This window comes from Pseudophryne corroboree, chromosome 9 (assembly GCF_028390025.1).
Source record: "Pseudophryne corroboree isolate aPseCor3 chromosome 9, aPseCor3.hap2, whole genome shotgun sequence".
Classification (NCBI taxonomy): Eukaryota; Metazoa; Chordata; class Amphibia; order Anura; family Myobatrachidae; genus Pseudophryne; species Pseudophryne corroboree.
Window position 1 is genome coordinate 230,114,964 of NC_086452.1, and position 21,380 is coordinate 230,136,343.

Here is a 21,380-nt window from a genome sequence, read left to right on the forward strand (position 1 = left end):
GCGGCCAAGATCCCGGCATCGGCATGCTGACCGCCGGTCTCCCGAAGCCAACCCGTACTAAGCCTTGGTGAGAGATAAAGTGGGCAGCCAATCAGCTCCTAACTGTCATTTTTCAAATACAGCCTGTAATGGGACAGAAGCTGATTAGCTGGTACTTTATCTCTTTCCATTTTATCTCTCTCCAATGCTTGGTACATAGATCCCAAGGTTTACTCTGATCAGTTGGATGTGTAATATCAAGAAACCAAATTACATTTTTACATGTAAAGATTTTTCTTATTTAATTTGTAAAGAATAATCAGCAATAGATTGCATAAGTATTCAACATTTTATAGAAAAATTGGAAACATTGCACAAATTTCATGAGGCTGAATGGGGATCATCTGTGAACATCATTCTTATAACTATTCCACAGATTCTCTATCTGTGTTTCCACTGAGCCACTCCAAGACATTTCATTTCTTATATTTAAGACACTCTAATGTGACCTAATGTGTCCTCTATTTTGACATGTTTCCGGTCCATAAAACAAATATTCATTCCCCTATCATTATGCTGCCTCCATCATGTTATGTTAGGATAATGGGGGTAATTCAGAGTTGATTGTAGCAGCAAATTTGTTAGCAGTTGGGCAAAACCATGGGGGTCATTCCGAGTTGATCACTCGCTAGCAACTTTTTGCAGCACTGCGATCGGGTCAAAACTCGGCAAAACTGCGCATGCGTATGCACCGCAATTCATAGGCGTGTCGTACGGGTACAAAGCGGATCGTTGATGAGTGATGGATTTAACGAAGAATCTATTCGCACAGCCGATCGCAAGGAGATTGACAGGAAGAAGGCGGTTATGGGTGTCAACTGCCCATTTTCAGGGATTGTTTGGAAAAACGCAAGCATTTGCAGGGCAGGTGTCTGACATCAATTCCAGGCAAGAACAGGCTGAAGTGATCGCAAGGGCTGAGTAAGTTCAGACCTACTCAGAAACTGCACAAACTGTGTTTGTAGTGCCTGGCTGCAAAAGCATTCGCACACTTGCAAAGCAAAAATACACTCCCCTGTGGGCGGCGACTATGCGTTTGCACGGCTGCAAAAAGTTGCTAGCGAGCGATCAACTCGGAATGACCATGGGGGTCATTCCGAGTTGATCGTAGCTGTGCTAAATTTAGCACAGCTACAATAATCTTCCCTGAAATGCAGGGGGGACGCCCAGCACAGGGCTAGTCCGCCCCGCATGTCAGTCCGGCCTTCCCCCCCGCACAAATACAAAAGCATTGCACAGCGGCGATTCTTTTGTATTTGTGGAGTAACTCCCGGCCAGCGCAGCTCCTGCGGCTGGCCGGGAGTTGATCGTCGCTGCCACTGGTCACAGCGGCTGCATGAGACATCACGCAGCCACTGCGGCCCGCCCCACAATGGTCTGGCCACGCCTGTGTTGGCCGGACCGCGCCCCCTAAACGGCGGCTTAACGCCGCTTAGCCCCCTCCCACCGCCTCTGCCTGTCAATCAGGCAGAGGCAATCACTACTGAACGACGGCATCGGCCATCCGGCATGTGCCGACGTACTGCTGCGCCGGCGCATGCGCAATTCCGACCTGATCGCTGCGCTGCGATAAACTGCAGCGAGCGATCGGGTCGGAGTGACCCTCCATGGGCACTGCAGGGGGGGCAGATGTAACATGTGCAGAGAGAGTTAGTTTTGGGTGTGGTGTGTTCAAACTGAAATCTAAATTGCAGTGTAAAAATAAAGCAGCCAGTATTTACCCTGCACAGAAACAATGTATGTAACCCGCCCAAATCTAACTCTCTCTGCAAATGTTATATCTGCCACACCTGCAGTGCACATGGGGGGTAATTCCAAGTTGATCGCAGCAGGAAATTTTTTAGCAGTTGGGCAAAACCATGTGCACTGCAGGGGGGGCAGATGTAACATTTGCAGAGAGAGTTAGATTTGGGTGGGTTATTTTATTTCTGTGCAGGGTAAATACTGGCTGCTTTATTGTACACTGCAAATTAGATTGCAGATTGAACACACCACACCCAAATCTAACTCTCTCTGCACATGTTATATCTGCCTTCCCTGCAGTGCACATGGTTTTGCCCAATTGCTAACAGAATTCCTGCTGCGATCAACTTGGAATTACCCCCATGGTTTTGCTCAACTACTAACAAATTTGCTGCCGCGATCAACTCTGAATTACCCCCAAAGTTTGAATTTCCCCAATTGTTCTTAAGTGTTCGCACCATGTAGTTCAATCGTGGTTTCATCAGACCCTAAATTTTACTTCAAATTATTGTGTATTTTAAATATTTGTCATGTACCCTGAGTTATAATAATACTTTGCATGAAGTTTTCTCTGTAATTCTGTCAGTATATAAGCTTATATAGAAACAACAGCTAGAATGCAATTTTACCCAATGTCCACCCTCCTACAAATTAGCAGACTCATGGATTTCCCATGATAGGGACTTTCCCAGTTTTGGAGTATTCACTAAAAGTATTTTAAATATTATTTTGGCCATGGGGAAGAATTATATTAGGAACTGAGGCAGTGCTGTTTCAGTGTCATCTTCTTGTTATATCTGTCATGGAATCGCTTGCTGGGTAGAGAGAAGATATTGGGTAAAAATTACATTCTGGCTGGCTATTCTTTCCATAAAGAAATAAGGTGTTGGAACTGTGAAATAATTAAAGGAGTTCCAATTTGATCATTCTAATAAAAAGTGTTTGCTTTGCAGTGCCTTGTGTGCCTACTGAACTTCAAAATGAAATTGATTGTTTATCTAACTTGGCCACCGTTTCGTGGGCCTCTGCTCCTGGAGCTGTAAATTACACTGCAGTTGTAACTGGACCTCAGGGGGAGCAGTATTATTGCAATACAGCCAATTCATCATGCAGCTTTACACAACTCTCTTGTGGTCTTGTTTATGAAGCCACAGTTGTTGCAGTGGGAAAGATGTGTAGCAGTGACAGAAGCCCATCCATTGCGTTTCACACAGGTATGTGGTGCATGTTTGAGGCAATTATTTAAATTTAAACTGGAGACCATATGGATACATTTTCATATACAGAATATTGATGGTATATAAAGTGCCAGGTATCCACAGCTTTATTATCTAAAGTCAGGAATTAATAAGCCGCTTAGAGACCCCAGATCAAGACCCCAGCACTTAACTGTCCATGGGCTGATGGGTTGCCATGCCAGTTCCCAGGAGTTTGCAGTCTGCTGTCCTCCTCTGCTGTGCCAGATGGTGCGTCTCTGTGGTCTCAGCTCTCACACGTTCTTGCAGGTGCCTCCACACTCTTGGTGCAGGTTGTCCTGGCATTCCACATGCTCTGGATCCTGCCATCTCCAGAGAATGGGCACCGACATATCGGCCTGATCAGCTGACCACAGTATTACCAACAGCAATCTCCTTCTTGGTGCTCTGGCCAATCGACAGGTGGCAAGAGGTATAAAGGGAGTAATGGCAGCATTGGCAAGCTTCCAGTAAAATGTTTCTTCCGTGTGCCATGTGTGAGGAGAAATCCTGTGCTCCCCAGAGTATTAGCTTTGCCTAACCTCCAGAGAATTTGCTAACTAGCTGCAGCAGCACTCGCTGCTCTGTTGTGTCCAAAGCCACCGATACCAGCCTGGTGTTCAGCCTAAAGTCTTCTGTTCCTGCAGCGTTCAGTATAACTAGTACCAGCCTGGTGTCTAGCCTAAAGTCCACTGTCCCAGCAGTGTCCAGAACCACCGGTACCAGCCTGGTGTTTAGCCTAAGGTCCACTGACCCAGCAACATCCAGAACAACCATACCCAGTCAGAGGTCCAGCCTAAAGTGCGCTGTCCAAGCAGTTTCAGGAGCTACTGGTACCAGCCCAGTGTCCAACCTAAGGTCCGCTATCCCAGCAGCTTCCAAACCACTGGTACCAGCCCGGAGTCCAGCCTAAAGTCCACTGTCCCAGCAGTGTCCAGAACCACCATTACCAGCCCAGTATCTAGACTAAGGTCCACTGTCCCAGCAGCATCCAGAACCACTGGTACCAGTCCGATATCCAGCCTAAAGTCCGCTGTCCAAGCAGTGTTCCAGAATCACCGGCACCAGCCCGGTGTCCAGCCTAAGGTCCGCTGCCCAAGCAGCTTCCAAAACCACTGATACCAGCTTGGTGTCCAGCCTAAAGTCCGCTGTCCCAGCAGTGTCCAGACCCTCTTGTACCAGCCCAGCATCCAGCATAAAGTTCTCTGTCCCAGCTGTGTCAAAAATCACCGGTATCAGCCCAGTGCCCAGCCTAAAGTCTGTTTCCCCAGCAGCTTCCAAAACCACTGATATTAGTTCGGTGTCCAGCCTAAAGTCTGCTTTCCCAGAAGGTATCCAGACCCTCTGGTACCAGCCCAGTGTCCAGCATAAAGTCCTCTGTCCCAGGAGTGTCAAAAATCATTGGTATCAGCCCAGTGTTAAGTCTAAGGTCCGCTATGCCAGTAGTGTCCAAAACCATTGGTACCAGCCTGATGTCCAGCCTAGCATTTGCTAATCCAGCAATGTCCAGAACCACCGATTACAGCCTAGCATCCAGCTTAATGTCTGCTTATCCAACAATGTCCAAGACCACTGGTACCAGCCCAGTGTCCAGCTTAACATCTGCTGTCCCAGCTGCGTCCAGCATCTCCAGTACTAGCCCAGAGTCTAGTCATGAATTCAGAGTAAACCCTGCATCCAGTATCACCAGTTCTTGGTCAAGGTCTGACTAAGGGCAGAATCCCATTCTACTAGTTCCCCTTGCTGTTGTGACTTCTCTGAACAGCTTCCACAGCAATCAGTTTCAGAACGGGCCTCACTTCTCAAGATATCTCCACAATCTACCCAAGTAGAACCATCTATAGAATCCAAGTCTGCGGGACTAATTCCCAGCAAGTTTGTTAACATTTCATTGACCTACCCTGTCTCAGTCTGTCTTCCTACCCTGTCTCAGTCTATCTTCCTGCTCATATGCAAGAACTTATTAAACCACCCAGCTTCCTCCACACTGGCTCCAGGAACATAAATTAATCAAGTTCCAAGTGTGACTGTTGCGTTACTTCATTTGCTGTCTTACTACTGTATATAACAATTGTCATAGTCACATCTAAATTATTACAGGTTAGTGCAAGTCATAAGTAAGAGATTATAGATCTTTGGTAGGTTGTCAGTTGATGTGTTAGCTATACTCAATTTTCTTCTGAGATACATCAGAAGTTCGGTAATGCATACATATCAAATAAGACTAGTTACCTAATGGTGTTAAGGGGACACTGGTGACACAATGGTGGTTAAGTAATATATTCCGACTTTATGGAACTGGGCGGATTTCAGCAATATTGATGTTAAATTTATAGCAATCTCAGTGAATTCCCGTGAGTTCCGTAAAATTGGAACCTATTAGATAACTCTCAACATGACAAATGCTGTGCTGTTGTTACTCTTAATCAGAAATGCAGTGACAAGTGGGCCATTGGAATGGATGGGATGGGTTACTTCTCATACCTGTTTGTATGCTATAGTGGTTTAAAAAAAACAGCAATAAAGCTATGATTGTTAGTGCCAGTAGGTAACCGTCGAAGCAGTTCTTTCATTCTGGTGATTTAGAAGTTTCAGCCATTACTTATTCATTTTTCCATTGTTGACTTGTTCTAGAAAAAAACACTCTAAATTCCTTATCTAAATAAATATTTAGATACTAAGTTATTATTGATATACAACTTTTTCTTTGTCCTGAATATATCAACTGACTAACAAATTGCTAATCTTGTCGGATTGAGCATTAGTTTAAACTAAGCAAAATATATATCTCTCATTTTATGATGAACTTGTATTCCCATAATTTTGATATATAGTCCCTAATTTATCAATCCTTAGAGAGTGATAAATTGTACGGTGATAAAGTACCAATCAATCAGTTCCTGTCTTGTTACAGGCTGTCTTTGAAAAATGAAGTTAGCAGCTGGTTGCGGGGCCGCAACTAGGGGTGGGGAGGGCACATGATCCTGTAGGGGCAGTGGATTGTTTTGTGCAGAGACCTTCTTCTGGATCCTGGATCCTGCCTGCTACTGTTGGTGTCAGCAGGGTGCTTTGTGCTGTGACTGGTGGCAGCCTGCATCTTCAGTGATTCAGGGGAAAAAATTGTTTTTAAAAAACCATCCACTCTCCTATCCGTGACATCATTTAATAATGTTGAAGGCAAAGGTAATGTAGATTTTCGCACTAATCGAATCACATGCATATCTACCTTGGGAGCCACCTCCCTTTTTAAACAATCCCGAGCTGGAAGAGGTTAATTGGAATTCCATTTCCTAGGAATTCTAAACTTATTGGGCATAGCCCAAGCCTCTTCCATGATTTCCATCAGCTGATCTGACCCCAGAAACTCAGTCTTAACTGTTTTGGGACGTTTAAACACAGGTGCCTTGATTTTTAATACAGGCTCTGCTGAATCCTCTAAGGATAGAATGGCTTTCATTGCTTTAATTAGCTATATACACTGAGCTGAGACCTTCCTCCTCCTCTTCGTATATGCCGAAGCAGAGTTTATTGAACTTTCATCCTCCAATGAATCCTCATCTGAAACATGTGTAGCCTGTGAGGATGAAGATTTACTTACCACTGGATTGTCAGCGTGTTTCTTTTGAGAGGCTGCTGCTGGAATTTATAAACTGCAGGTGAGAAGCTGCATGTAGGGGTTAATCATGTAACCTATCCCTGGTACAGGAGCTGGAATTATCCATTCAGCTATACTGGATAATGTCTGTGCAAACATAGCCTAAGGTGGATCAACCTGCACCTGAATCTGCCTTGTATTTTTCAAGAGACCCTGTTGAAAGCTAAAACAATTTGCACACAAACCATCCTGAACAAGATCCTGAGAGTTTAACCATGCTTTACAAGACCAACATGATATGAGTTTTGGTGTTGCTGTGAGTGTATCTTCCTCACCTTTGCCGCTCTTAGACATGATAAATAATCAACACTTCCACAGTGTACTACACAATTTGTGACTGTAATCACTTTAAGCTTTTTAAAGTGACATACAATCCGACCAGCATTAAGGATCGGAATAGAAAAAACCTGACAGAATATATACAGTAGTAAAGTCAGTAATCACACTAGCAGTCAGTCACATGTTATACATTAGTATAATAAGCAATATGAGCACATCATCAACTACAACTACATTTCTAGTATGTAGGAGAACATATTACTGAATCATGTTTAAACGGATCTACCGTATTCAGACGCATAGTGAAAGAAACCACAGTAATAGTATACAGATTTATAATGCAATAGGCACTTATCTAACTATTTGTACTCAAAAGGTAGATAGAGACTTAGTGCTGTATTACCCATACTCAGTAGAGTGGGATACAGGGAGACTCACCTCGTTTCCAGGACTGATCAATACATTTGCGAACGCTGAGTGGATCCAGACGCTACTAGTTTACACTGCCGCTCCATGAACCTATAGTGAACACAGACGCTCAGTGAATACAGACGCAACAGTCACACAGCCGCCTATGCTGCGACTGGGTCCCCTTTGTATACAGCGTCTCAGATGGAAGCAGGAAAACAGTTCATGGCGGGAGACTCGGAGGAAACTGGTCATGAACCGGGGGGAGGGGCAACCAGGAGAGCGTCTGATTCCCCACTGCTGACATCAACCCTAGGGATTGCAGCCTCATACTATTCCTGGAGCCTATGATCCCTAAGGCCTAGCGCTGGTGCACCCGAGGTGGCAGCCACGTCAGCTACTGCCACCTCGGCTCGCGACTCGGCAGAGAGTTGTTGGAGCGACTCTTTCTAAGGTACGTATAAGACCCTTTTTTAGAAAGATCACTCAAGAAAAAATAGTAAGACTATATAAAACTAAAATAAGAAAGCTTAGGGCTGCTAAAAACCAGCAGCCCTCTGACCATGGTCCGGCTCCTGCCGCACCAAACAAAAAACAGATTTGCCTGAGCCAGGAGATGGGGATATATGGATGGGCCTGTTGCATGCTGGGAGGCCAAAAAGCTTTGACTGATTGGTGCAAATTCGCTGTCGCTTCATCATATCCCATTGTTATCCTACGGATAACCTGTGGACCCTGTCGGAGAAATTACAATTTCAAGCCTGGTCTTGCACACTCTATTTCCCTCCCCTCTCTCTCCCCTTCTCTCCCTCACCACTCTTCCATCTCTCTCTCTTCTCTCTCTCTCCCTCACCCCTCTCTCGCCTATCTCTCTCTCCCTCTCACCTCCCTAATCTCTCTTTCTCCCTCACCCCCTCTCTTTCTGTTTCCCCTCTCTCCCTCACTCCTCTCTCCCATCTCTCTCCTCTCTCCCATCTCTCTCTCCCTCCCCCCTCCCTCTCCTCTCTCCCATCTCTTTCTCCCCAATCCCCTCTCCCACACACACACTTCCCCCATGGTCCCATATTCTGAACTGGACTCAAAGGGCATTACTGCTACGTGGCATTATATATATATAAGGTGCATAAGTAGCATAAGGTATATAAGGGATACTAATGTGTGGAATAATGTGCTATATAGGGTATTACTATTGTGTGTCATATTGTGAATAAATTACCCTTTTGCATGCCATAATGTGTGGTGTAATTGAATTTTTTTTTTGTGTGTGGGGGTGGGTGGTGCCAACTTACTGCCTTGCCCCGGGTGCCGAACATCCTAGCTTCGGCCCTGGCTGGTTGGTTGGTACTTTATCACCGTGCAATTTATCATTGTCTCTGGCTTGATAAATCTGGGCCATATTTTTTTTTCAAGAGAAATGGGGTAAAAAATACAGTTTTCATTTATTAGTGTTATTTCTCTGAATCAAACATGCAGTTAAAAGATACAGTATAAGAAACAAAAGAACATTTTATGAGGGGTTTCCTTTAAGCACTAATCCATTAATACTTTCCAGTTCCTTGTGTTGCAAGTGACCTACAGTGGCAGTTCCAGTGCGGTGCAGACCACGCACTATTGTCCTGGAGTGCAGCCCTTGGTGGAATAAAATATACAACTACTATTAGATCACAGGATGGAGAAAAGAGTAACTGTAGCACAACAGACACACAATGCAAAGTACATGCTTTACAATGTGGACAGGTCTATACTGTGACTGTGGATTCCTTTGGTGTTGTCTGCAGCAGCGAATTCATCTCTCCAGAAATGATTCACACAGGTAAAATTGAATCTTGCCTGAGGATATTTACAGTAAGTAAAGTATTATGTCATATCTGAAACATTAATACAAAGTATTTGTGAGAGACAACTGATAACACAGTAAAAAAAACACTTCTTGTACATTTAAAGACCATTCTATATGAATAAATGTCATGTTACTTATGTATAGTACATTTATATATAATATGTGTACAACAGTAATCAGAAATATGTATACAGTATATGTATATCAGGAAACCGCCAGTCACAATACCAATACCAGAATCCCAGCATCTGAAAATACCACCGGTCAGCATGCAGACCAACAGGGACTATTCCCACTCGTGGGTGTCCACAAGACCTATAGAGTGGGAATAGAATCTGTGGCAAGCGCAGCGAGCTACCGAGCCCGATGCGTGGCGAGCGCAGAGAACCTGCAAGGGGCTTCGTTGCGTTCGCCCCCATGCTGGCCATCCAACAACTGGGATCCCACCGTTGGTATTGTGACTGTCGGTCTCCTGACCGCCGGTCACACATACCCAATGCATCTCTCTCTCTTTCTCTCTCTCTCTCTATAAATATATATATATATATATATATATAAAACTGTACATAGTTATAGATAGACCTATGTATCTTCCTCCACTGATCAATGCCACAGGAGGGACAGAGCCATGATAACAAGATTCACTGCAAATCATCGTGGCCCAAATATATTAAGCCTTAACAAGTGATAAAGATTGATAAAAGACCAGTCAAACAGCTCCTAACTGTCATTTTTCAAACGTGTTACATAGCAGTTAGGAAGCTGATTGGCTGGTCATTTATCACTATCTATCTGTCTCCACTTTATCTCTTGTTAAGGCTTAATACATTTGGGCCATGCTGATTTGCAGTGAATGTTGTCATCGTGGCTCTGTCCCTCCTGTGGCATTAAGCAGTGGGGGAAGATATATAGGTCTACCTATAACTATACAGTATACTGTTATATATATATATATATATATATACACACACACATATATATACATACATATCTCTGATCCTAGCTAGATAATCATTGATTGTCCTGGAGATACCTGGGACGCATTGGAGACCCACATCTGCATATTCAATTAATCTTTAGAACTTTTATATTATATGCTATAATTTTTTAGAGTTTACTTTTAAATATTATCATTATTATAACCATAAACTGTTCTTTTCCTTTCCAGGGCCCTGCATCCCACAGGATATAGCAGGCTATGTTGACTGCCAGGTAAACAGTGCTGTTGTGTCCTGGAGCAGTACTGCTGGATCTGTAAATTACACTGCACTGCTGTCCACACCAGAAGGAGAGGAACACACCTGCCATACCACATCTACCTCCTGTAACCTCACAGGACTGAACTGCAGTGCCATATACAACGTCAGTGTCACAGCCCTCAATGACAGGTGTCAAACTGACAGCAGCCATGAGTTCCAACTGGTTACAGGTATGTTCTTTTATTGTCACATCTTGAATTATGACTTGTTTGAGATTATATAAATCATGTCTATAGAAATTTAGTGAAACCAGACATATTTAATATTTATCATAATTTACATTCATGTGTCAATATAAAAGTGCAAAAAAATTATTTCTCCATAACCTAAGCATGGTACCCCTCCTTTTCTTTTATTTGCTTTTCATCTGTAATCCTAAAGATCAAAGTTACAGGACAATGGACAATATCTCTTTATTTTTGAATAAACACAAGATGATGACCCATTGTCTGGACTGACACATTGGCATAAGTGAAACTAATCCACAATTTCTTGTATCTTCGATATTGTTGATTTTGACAAATTGCAATAATCTTTGCTGAATTCATCTACAGCTCCCTGTGCTCCAAACGATGTCCATACAGAGATAGACTGTACTACAAACTCTTTAGCTGTTTCCTGGAATCAAGTGACTGCTACTGAGAGTTTCACTTCCTATCTCATTGCACCTCATGGTGGGAACAGAACTTGTAACTCTGCACAATCAAACTGCACATTTCCAAGTCTCCCATGTGGATATGAATTTATTGTTACTGTGTCAGCTACTAACAGTTGGTGTGGAGGAGCAATGAGCCAAGCTGTGAACATCTGGACTGGTAAGTAAAGGATATCCCCTTACTGCCTGGAGGTGTAGTAAGACATAGTGGGATATGTAAACAGGGCCGGATTAAGCCTTGGGGGGGCCCAGGGCACTTAAGACAGGGGTAGGGGAAGCCGCGTCCACTCCCCGGCCCTCCACATCTTGTCAGCACCACCCCCACTACACAGTGCAAGTGCAGCAATGTGTTCCTGGGGTGGGGGTTGTTTTTATATTATGTACTAGGTGCTTCATCGCGCCCTACGGGCGCTCTTCACACCGTCGGAAGGGGCTACGCCCCTTTAACCCCTGCACGCCTTTCTGGGGTTCAATATATGGAGTATTCCCTGCATTCCTAGTTTTGTTAGTGTTTGAATATTGCACAATGAAAGGCCTTCCGATGGTGAAGGGGGCGTAGTCCCTTGCAACAGGAAGGGGTTTGGGGAGTGGGGACCGCGGATGGGGGAGGGGGTATGAAGGCGCTGTGGGTGGGGTAGGAGCAGGGGTGTCGCAGGTGGGGGATGGCAGCTGCAGGGCTGTTGCGGATGGAGGAGGGGTTCCGAAGGCGCTGCAGATGGGGAAGGGGTGGGTGCGGGGGTAACGTGGGTGGGCGAGTGGCGGGTGCGGTGCTGTTGCGAATGGTGTAGGCGATGCGGATTGGGAAGGGCCTGCTGCGTGGGTGGGGTAGGGGATCCAAAGGTGCAGCGGGCGGGGGAGAGCCAGATGCGGGGTGTGGCGGATGGGGGAGGGGGTCCGGAGGTGATGTAGGTGGTGGAGGGGCAGGTGGCATAGGGGGTCTGGAGGCGCCGCGGGTGGGTACCGGGGGAGGGGGCCGGGGGGGCGTTGTGTGTGGCGGAGGGGCAGGTGGGGGAGGGGCAGATGCTGGGCTAGATGGGGGAGGGGTTCCAGAGGTACTGCGGGTGGGAAAGGGTGTGGCAGGTGGGTAGGAGGTGTGGAGGCGTTGCGGGTGGGAGAGGGGGGGGTGCAGTGAATGGGGTTAGGGGTCCGGAGGAGGGAGGGTCCGTGTGTGTTGAGGTGTGGGGTCCGTAGGCGCTGTGGGTGGGGGTGCCACGGGTGGTGGAGGGACAGGTGTGTGGATTTGCGGTGGATGGGGTCTGGAGGTGCTGCACGTGGTGGAGGGGTGTGTGCGCGGGTGGGATAGGGGGTGGGTGCGGGGGTGCAGCGGATGGTGGAGGTGGTCCGGGAGTGTGGGAGAGGTGAGGTGCTGTGGGTGGGGGAGAGGCGGGTGAGGGGCTGTTGCGGATGAGGGAGGGGTTCCGGAGGCGCTGCAGGGTGGAAGGGTGCAGGTGTTGCGGGTGAGGTAGGGGGCCTGGAGGCGCTGCGGGTGGGGGTGCGGTGGATGGGGAGGGGCTGCAGGTGGTGGAGGAGCGGGTGGTGTAGGAGGTCTGGAGGTGCAGTGGGTGGTGGAGGGGTGGGTGCTGAGGGTGGGGTAGTGGGTCCGAAGGTGTTGCGGTTGCTGGAGAGGTGGGGGTGTAGGGGATGGGTCAGTGGGTGCAGCGGATGGGGGAGGGGTGAGTGCGGGGGTTCAGTGGATGGGGAGGGGTCAGGGGATGCGGGAGGGGTGGGGGTGCTGTGGGTGGGGGAGGCGGGGGAGGGGCTGTTGCGGATGGGGGAGGGGTTCCGGAGGCGCTGCTGGTGGAGAAGGGTGCAGGTGTTGTGGGTGAGGTAGGGGGCCTGGAGGCGCTGCGGGTGGGGGAGGGAGGGGGGTGAGGGTGCGGTGGATCGGGAGGGGCTGTAGGTGGTGGAGGAGCAGGTGGTGTAGGGGGTCCGCAGTTGGAGTGGTTGGTGGTGGGGTGAGTGCTGCGGGTGGGGTAGTGGGACCGAAAGTGTTGCGGTTGCTGGAGGGGTGGGGGTGCAGGGGATGGGTCCGGGGGTGCAGCGGATGGGGGAGGGGCTGCTGCAGATGGGGGAGGGGTTTGGAAGACACTGCGGTGGGGTAGGGGGTCCGAAGGCGCAGTGGGTGGGGGTGCCACGGGTGGTGGAGGGGCAGGTGCGGGGGTTTGCGGGGGATGGGGAGGGGTCCAGGGGCGCTGCAGGTGGTGGAGGGGCAGATATCAGTGCACATAGTCTCTGTGGTAGTTAGTGAGGGTTGGTGATGGTGTAAGAGGGGTGAAGGCCAGTACACAGACAGGCAGTTAGAGAGCAGGATGAGGGTGACAGGGCATAGTGACGGGGAGTACTTAGCAGATATAGGGGTGGGCTACAGGTGTGATGTCACAGTGTGTGTACCTTTGCTCTCATGTGTGTGGTATGTGAGGTATATGTGAGGTATATGTGAGGTATGTGTGAGGTATGTGTGAGGTAAGGATGTGCGGGTCGTGGTGGCCACTAACCTCCAGGCTGCTGCTGTGAGATGGTGACTGCAGAGGGAGGAAGCTCAGACCCAGCAGCAATGGGTCGTGGTCAGCATTCCTTCCTGGCCCCGTTCCGCCGCACACTGTCCGCCCCGTCTGACGGGCGTCATTCCTCCATCCTGGATGGCAGCGTCAGCTGCTGTGATCGCGGAGCATAGGTAAGCGTCCGGAGCCCTGTGGGCGGCAGGCATGGTGTTTCCCTGGAGAGGTGCGGCGCGCGTCTTTAGGCTGCAGACGGAGGGAGCTCCGGCCCAGCAGCAATGTTGATTAGTGCGTGTCCCGTCCTGGCGCTGTCCCGCTGCACATGCTCCGCACCGCTTGCCGCTGAGCATGGCAGCCCTTGTGTGTATGCTGCAGATGCTGATCTAGCGGTGCCTGAGCTAGCGCCCTCTCCCTGGGGTGTGGGTGTCAGGCGGCAGGTATGGTGTGTAGGTGGGAGAGGAGCTGCGGGCGGCGACTCGCTGCCTGCAAGTACCCTCCATATCAGCGCTGTTCCCCTCCCTGCAGATAGTGTCAGTGGCCGTGGTGTACTTTTGCTACTGGTGGCCAGGGCCGGTGCTAGGGTGTTCGGCGCCCCCCTGCAAACTATGAATTTTGCGGCCTCCCATATTCCTTTGTTGTGCATCGTGAAAAGTGGTGTGGTCTGACAACTAAGGGGCATGGCCACACAATAGTACCCCCATTTAAAATTACGCCACAATGTAGCACAATCTTATTCATCTTATACGTAATGCCCCACCCGTAGTAGTAGCGTCCTTATACGTAATGCCCCACCCGTAGTAGTAGCGTCCATATATGTAATGCCCCCCCAATAGTAGTAGTGTCCTTATACATAATGCCCCCCCAGTAGTAGTAGCAGTTATATGTAATGCTCCCCAACAGTAATAGTAGCGTCCTTATACATAATGCCCCCTCAGTAGTAGTAGCATCCTTATACATAATGCCCCCCCAGTAGTAGTAGCGTCCTTATACATAATGCCCCCCCAATAGTAGTAGTGTCCTTATACATAATGGCCCCCCAGTAGTAGTAGCAGTTATATGTAATGCCCCACAACAGTAATAGTAGCATCCTTATACGTAATGCCCCACCCGTAGTAGTAGCAGTTATATGTAATGCCTCCCAACAGTAATAGTAGCGTCCTTATACGTAATGCCACCCCTGTAGTAGTAGCATCCTTATACATAATGTGCCCCCAGTAGTAGTACCGTCCTTATACATAATGCCCCCCCAGTAGTAGTAGCATCCTTACATGTAATGCCCTCCCAGTAGTAGCGTCCTTATATGTAATGCCCCCCAGTATTAGTAGCCTCCTTATACGTAATGCCCCCCTATAGTAGTAGCGTCCTTATACATAATGCCCCCCATAGTAGTAGCGTCCTTATACGTAATGCCCCCCCTATAGTAGTAGCGTCCTTATACGTAATGCCCCCCCTATAGTAGTAGCGTCCTTATACGTAATGCCCCCCCTATAGTAGTAGCGTCCTTATACGTAATGCCCCCCCTATAGTAGTAGCATCCTTATACGTAATGCCCCCCCTATAGTAGTAGCGTCCTTATACGTAATGCCCCCCCTATAGTAGTAGCGTCCTTATACGTAATGCCCCCCCTATAGTAGTAGCGTCCTTATACGTAATGCCCCCCCTATATTAGTAGCGTCCTTGCATGTAATGGCCGCCCCAGCAGTGGCGTCCATAAAGTGCGCACACACAGACATACCTCACACACACACAATTCACACATATATACAAACACACACACCCCACCATATATATACACACACACACCCACTATATACACACACACACGCACACACATTTCTCTCTCACCCTCCACTTACCAAGTCTGGCTGGCCGTCACTGCAATGCTGATTCCACCACTGTTCAGCTGTCTGGTCCCGTGTAGCTCCTCCCCTCTAGTCCGTGTAGCTCCGCCCCTTTTCGGGACCCGCACTGCACAGCACACAGCCCGCTGTCACAGGTGATTGGGGGTGGGAGGACAGGCACAGCAGCCGGCAGCTAGTGGCCATCCTCACCTCCTATACTGTAAGGTAGGGTCTTGCACCTGACTGCTGCTGGCGCTGGGTATGGGGTAGCTCCCTGCAGCAGATGCAGTTGACTCTGCCCAGCTCTGTGACTCCGCCCAGCGTTACGGGCACAGAGTCACAGACTAAGGCAAATATATAGGAGATATTAAATTTAAACCAGTGGTGTTTATTAGAATAACGTAATGGTTTAATAATGCCTGGGTACTGTTTATAAAACCACATAATTGAGTGACAACTAGTTTATAAAGCTTTCTTGCAGCAGAACAAAGGCAACTTAAACAACCTTAAAATAGACAGCCTCTGTAGTACTTACACACTGGGACAGGACTCAGATGGACTCTCTAAGTGTCTCTCTCCAGTCCAGAATTATCTCATCAGATAACAGGTTACACAGGACCCAGACACATCAATCTAGCCTGCTGTATATAGGGGAATCGCTGGGTCACAGACAGCTCTCTCCCTCTCCCATCTCTAATCTGGTCGGGAGCTCTGTTGGCAGCTCATGAAACCTGATACTCTGGTGTCTCGGCCTGCACTACACACTGTCCTGTTCACATCTTGCTGCCCAGGTTCTTCCTTCTGCTGCTGGTGATTCCAGTGTCCTCCGGCCGGGGGGCCCTTGACTGAGGGGGGGCCAGGGTACAGTCTACCCTGTGCCCCTTCACCCTTAATTCGGCTCTGAATGTAAGAACAAGCCTTGGAGAGTGATATAGTAGAGAGAGATAAAGTACCAACCAATCAGCTCCTAAATGCCATGTTACAGGCAGTGTTTGAAAAATAATACAGTTAGGAGCTGATTGATTGGTAGTTTATCTCTCTCCACTTTATTTTTTGTGTGAAAATCAAACAGTAACAGTACAAATGATAAATCACTGAGGTCATCAATGATAAAATGAAGATTAAGAGGTGCTATAAGCCAGCTACCTGCTTGGTGATCCCATTATAATTCTTTTTGAGGTCTCTTAGAAGTCTGAAAGGGTTGGGGATGGAATGCCGGAGGTCAGTATACTGACACCAGGATCCCGGCCATCAGAATGCCAACAACGTGGCGAGCGTTAGAAAGCTGCATTTGCCACAGGTTCTATTCCCAGTCTATGGGTGTCGTGGACACCCACGAGTGGGAATAGCCCTGGCGCAGCTGTTGGCATTCACGGCGGTCAGTATCCTGCAGGAATCCTGACCGCCGGGATATTAACTACATCCCCAGTGCTTAAAGTGGTCCTAGAGAGGAGGTGGGGCATGGCCTCAAACAAAGGGTGTGGTCACACAATAGTAATAATGCCCCCAGTAGTAGCACCCCTAATACACATAATGCCCACAGTAGTAGCACCCCATAATACACATAATGCCCACAGTAGTAGTTTACACCCTTTTAGTTTGCCCCCTTGTAGTTTGCCCACTAGTAGTTTGCCCCCTTGTAGTTTGCCCACTTGTAGTTTGCCCCTAGTAGAAGAGGCAGTAATACACTCACACATATAAAAAAACAAACAACAAAACAACACACAATACTCACCAAGCCCCACTCCCGCGTCCGACCGCTGTGGTCCTTCCGGCGTCTACTCCTCGGCACTATGGGAGAGACGTCATGACGTCTCTCCCATAGCGCACACTGGCAGAGCCCGGAGCCAGAAGCAGGAGTTCAGTAGTGAGCTCCTGCCTCTGGCTGCTGCTGTGGAAAGAGAGCCGTGCACCCGCTGGTAACACAATCTCAGCGGGCGTCCGACATCTCCCTGCGACGCCGGTCACACATCGGGTTAGGTGAGCCGGAGGAGGCAGAACTGCGTTCCATCTCCAAGTGGAACTGACGGAATGCAGTTCCGCCCCGTTCCGGCTCACTTTAACCCCTGTAACATCCCGTCTAATATACTGTTTACCATGACTTTTGCATGCACAGCTCAGAACATCCTTTACAATAATTGACTGGTCTTGTAATATGATGTAATTTTCATTGTGTGCTATCCACAGCCCCCTGCATTCCAGTGATTGTGAACACAGCCTTGGACTGCATTACTAACTCAGCATTGATATCCTGGAGCCTCTCCCAAGGTGCATTAAGTTATATGTCTTCACTGATGGGATCACAAGGAGAAAGATACAACTGCAGAAGTCAGGGCACATCATGCTGGATGAGAGATGTCCCATGTGGGGAGTCATATACTGTGGGGATATCAGCACAGAATGACAACTGCATCAGTATAGAGCACACTGTCGCTGTGCTTGAGACATGTAAGACTGTACTTTTCATTTCAGAGTTGATGAATGTATTTTAGATAATTTTATCTGTTATGTAAATATTGAATATGGCAGAATTATTGGTGGTCATTCCGAGTTGATCGCTCGCTGCCGTTTTTCGCAGCGCAGCGATCAAGTGAAAAAGCGGCAAATCTGCGCATGCGCATGGTACGCAGTGCGCATGCGCTAAGTACTTTCACACAAAACTTTGTAGTTTTACCCAAGCTCGAGCGACATTTTTCAGTCGCTCGAGTGTTCGTAGTATGATTGACAGGAAGTGGGTGTTTCTGGGCGGCAACTAGGCGTTTTCAAGGAGTGTGCTAAAAAACGCAGGCGTGCCAGGCAAAAACGCAGGAGTAGCTGGAGAAACGGGGGAGTGGCTGGCCGAACGCAGGGCGTGTTTGTGACGTCAAACCAGGAAGTAAACAGACTGCAGTCATCGCAAGATAGGAGTAGCTCTGGAGCTACTCAGAAACGGCATGAAATGTTTTATGAGCAGTTCTGCTAATCTTTCGTTCGCACTTCTGCTAAGCTAAAATACACTCCCAGAGGGTGGCGGCTTAGCGTTTGCACTGCTGCTAAAAGCAGCTAGCGAGCGAACAACCTCAAATGAGGGCCATTGACCTTTATCTGTAATGGTATTGTTAGTTTTCTGTAGAGAGAGAAAAGCCAAACAAATGAATGGGGATCATCAATACCCATAATACGGGTAGTGGAGTTCACCTTATAGGGCAGGTTTTTTATATGTTGTTGGAAACTGTAAGTTTAAAGGAATAGGTGTTGTCCTTTTATAATTAACCAGCTGCTGGGAAGGTGTTCAAGGGAGCGCATGGTTATAACAAAAAACTTTTGCCTGTCTAAATGAATGGGGATGTCTAGGAGGCCAAAGTTTACCTTTTGCAATTCAACAATTTGCCTTCTGTCAACAGAAGAACAAAACAATTAGTGAAGAAGAATTGGAAAATAATTTAGTTCAGGGAAAATGGTAAATTTATAAGAAATGACAAGGTCTAAAAGATAGAATACTAGGCCTAATTCATGTTTGTACGCAATTGCAATTGTGATTTTCTAGGCTACGGAGCTGCTAATGTTAGCAAGGGAGGCTCAATGAAAAGAGGCACATTTACCAGGGTATAAATACAAAGAAAAAAAAAGTGAAAGAGTGCGCTGTCAACGGCAGCCTGTATAGGGAAGGTCAATTCCCTGAAGTAGATATACAGGATGAGAAAGAATTATACTGGCGCCGGCTGTTAATCAAATAATGAAATTACAATTGATATATATAAAATATGACACTTCATTTATTTAAACATTCATAAAAGAGAAAAAAGTACTCCCATTTCTCAAGGGAATAAAATATAGCAATTGCTAAAATTCATGTGTTTAAAAATGCAAGGTGCCACTATTTTTCCTTCTAAATATAGTGTCCACGGCTTCTGGCTAAGACTCTATTCCACATTGCTCACAAGTCAATTGATGACGCAAATTGTTACCAGACTTGCTTCCGGATAGGAGTCTCCCTAGGTATCTCGTGCAATAAGATCCAGATGGCAACAGGGAAAAGTCCGGGTCTGTGACAAACTTGTCCAGTGGATGCAAAGAGTCCATAAATCGCCAGGGAATTGTTAGAATGTGTCCAATGCATATGCTCCTGAGGAAGCTGGTAGCGATCAGACCAGCGAAACGCGTTGAGCGACACTCTGTAGGACCACTGGCATTGGACACATTCTAACAATTCCTTGGCGATTTATGGACTCTTTGCATCCACTGGACAAAATTCCAGCACAAGTTTGTCACATACCTGGACTTTTCCCTGTTGCCATCTGGATCTTTTTGCACGAGATACCTAGGGGGACTCCTATCCGGAAGCAAGTCTGGTAACAATTTGCGTCATCAATTGACTTGTGAGCAATGTGGAATAGAGTCTTAGCAAGAAGCCGTGGATACTATATTTAGAAGGAAAAATAGTGGCACCTTGCATTTTTAAACACATGAATTTTAGCAATTGCTATATTTTATTCCCTTGAGAAATGGGAGTACTTTTTTCTCTTTTATGAATGTTTAAATAAATTAAGTGTCATATTTTATATATATCAATTGTAATTTCATTATTTGATTAACAGCCGGCACCAGTATAATTCTTTCTCATCCTGTACATTTACCAGGGTCATTGCAGACACATTAACAACCTATACTAAAAAATGAGGAACATTGGAGCTAGGGGTTGTTCTATCTCAGAATCTGCAACTGCTTCTATAGCACCCTGGGGGCCACCCAGTGCAGGGCAAGGCCACCCAGTATGCTAATCAGCCAGTCAGCGATGCGATCGCAAAACAATTGTGAACGCATAGCTGAGGCAAGAAATAAGGATGACCCCCTGCAGATGCAGCTAGGCTGCATGTGTAGGTGGCCCACCAACATTTTTTGGGTTGCAGCGGCCACGTGTGATGTCATGCGGCTGGCCCCAAAATGGTCCGTGCATGCCTCTGTTGTCCGAACTATGCCCATGCATACGTCTGCGTTTTTTGCAAAATAGCGATCCAACCTGAATAAGGGCCTCCATTGGGTGCAAAGTTTTTCTTTTTTTTGAGCACCTTCAGAGCAAGTTCAAATTTTTATTGCTTTGGAATTTTTATTGCTTTGGAACCCCTTGGACACACCCCGTAATGACTAGTTAAGCAACTGGAAATTTCTGTTTAGCTTAATTAGCTGTCCTCCTTCTGTACTTAACCAACATGCTGGAAGTCATCTCTTCTCCTCAGCATTGTAGGTAACAGGGCTTCCCACAAAGGGAACAGGTGCTACCCCTCACTATGCACTCCCTCCCCATACACATTTCTCTCCTACACTACCCCCTCACCCTGTACCCCCACTCTGTACACTACATAGTAACATAGTATCTAAGGTTGAAAAAAGACAATTGTCCATCGAGTTCAATCTATTTGTGGTCTCCTATGCAGGATTATTTGGTATAAAATTTTGACTGATGTTGATGACTGCCGTTACATTTTACCCCTCTTTTTTATAATAACTATAGTGCGTCTGGATATCCTTATCAATTAGGAATTTATCTAACCCATTCATAAAGGTGTTGACTGAGTCCGCCATTACAACTCCCTCAGGCAGGGAATTCCAAACACGTATCGTCCTTACCGTAAAAAAGCCTATACGCCGTATTGTGCAGAATCTCCTCTAACCTGAGCGAGTGACCACGTGTTGATCTAACCAAAAACAGGTCCTGCGCAAGATCTGTGTATTGTCCCCTTATATATTTGTAGATGTTGATCATGTCCCCTCTTAATCTCCTCTTTTCCAGTGTAAACATGCCTAGTCTTGCAAGCCTTTCCTCGTATTCCAGTGTCTCCATACCCTTAATTAGTTTGGTTGCCCGCCTCTGAACCTTTTCTAGCTCCAGGATATCCTTTTTGTAGTATGGTGCTCAGAATTGTACACAGTATTCAAGGTGTGGCTTCA

The 21,380-nt window shown here is 47.0% G+C and overlaps 1 protein-coding gene across 4 annotated transcripts in view; it reads left to right on the plus strand.

Annotated features, from left to right (window-relative positions):
• The window catches only part of LOC134957920 (uncharacterized), a 151,155-nt gene that overhangs the window by 348 nt on the left and 129,427 nt on the right, over positions 1-21,380 (plus strand). For 3 of the 4 annotated variants that reach the window (XM_063940161.1, XM_063940163.1, XM_063940162.1), the window contains exons 2-6: positions 2,736-2,996; positions 8,912-9,172; positions 10,368-10,628; positions 11,013-11,273; positions 17,640-17,900. In XM_063940161.1, the coding sequence (XP_063796231.1) occupies positions 2,736-2,996; positions 8,912-9,172; positions 10,368-10,628; positions 11,013-11,273; positions 17,640-17,900 (1,305 nt within the window). Of the gene's footprint in view, positions 1-2,735; positions 2,997-8,911; positions 9,173-10,367; positions 10,629-11,012; positions 11,274-13,632; positions 13,788-17,639; positions 17,901-21,380 lie in introns of those variants that run through there. The other variant, XM_063940164.1, reaches the window with a different exon arrangement.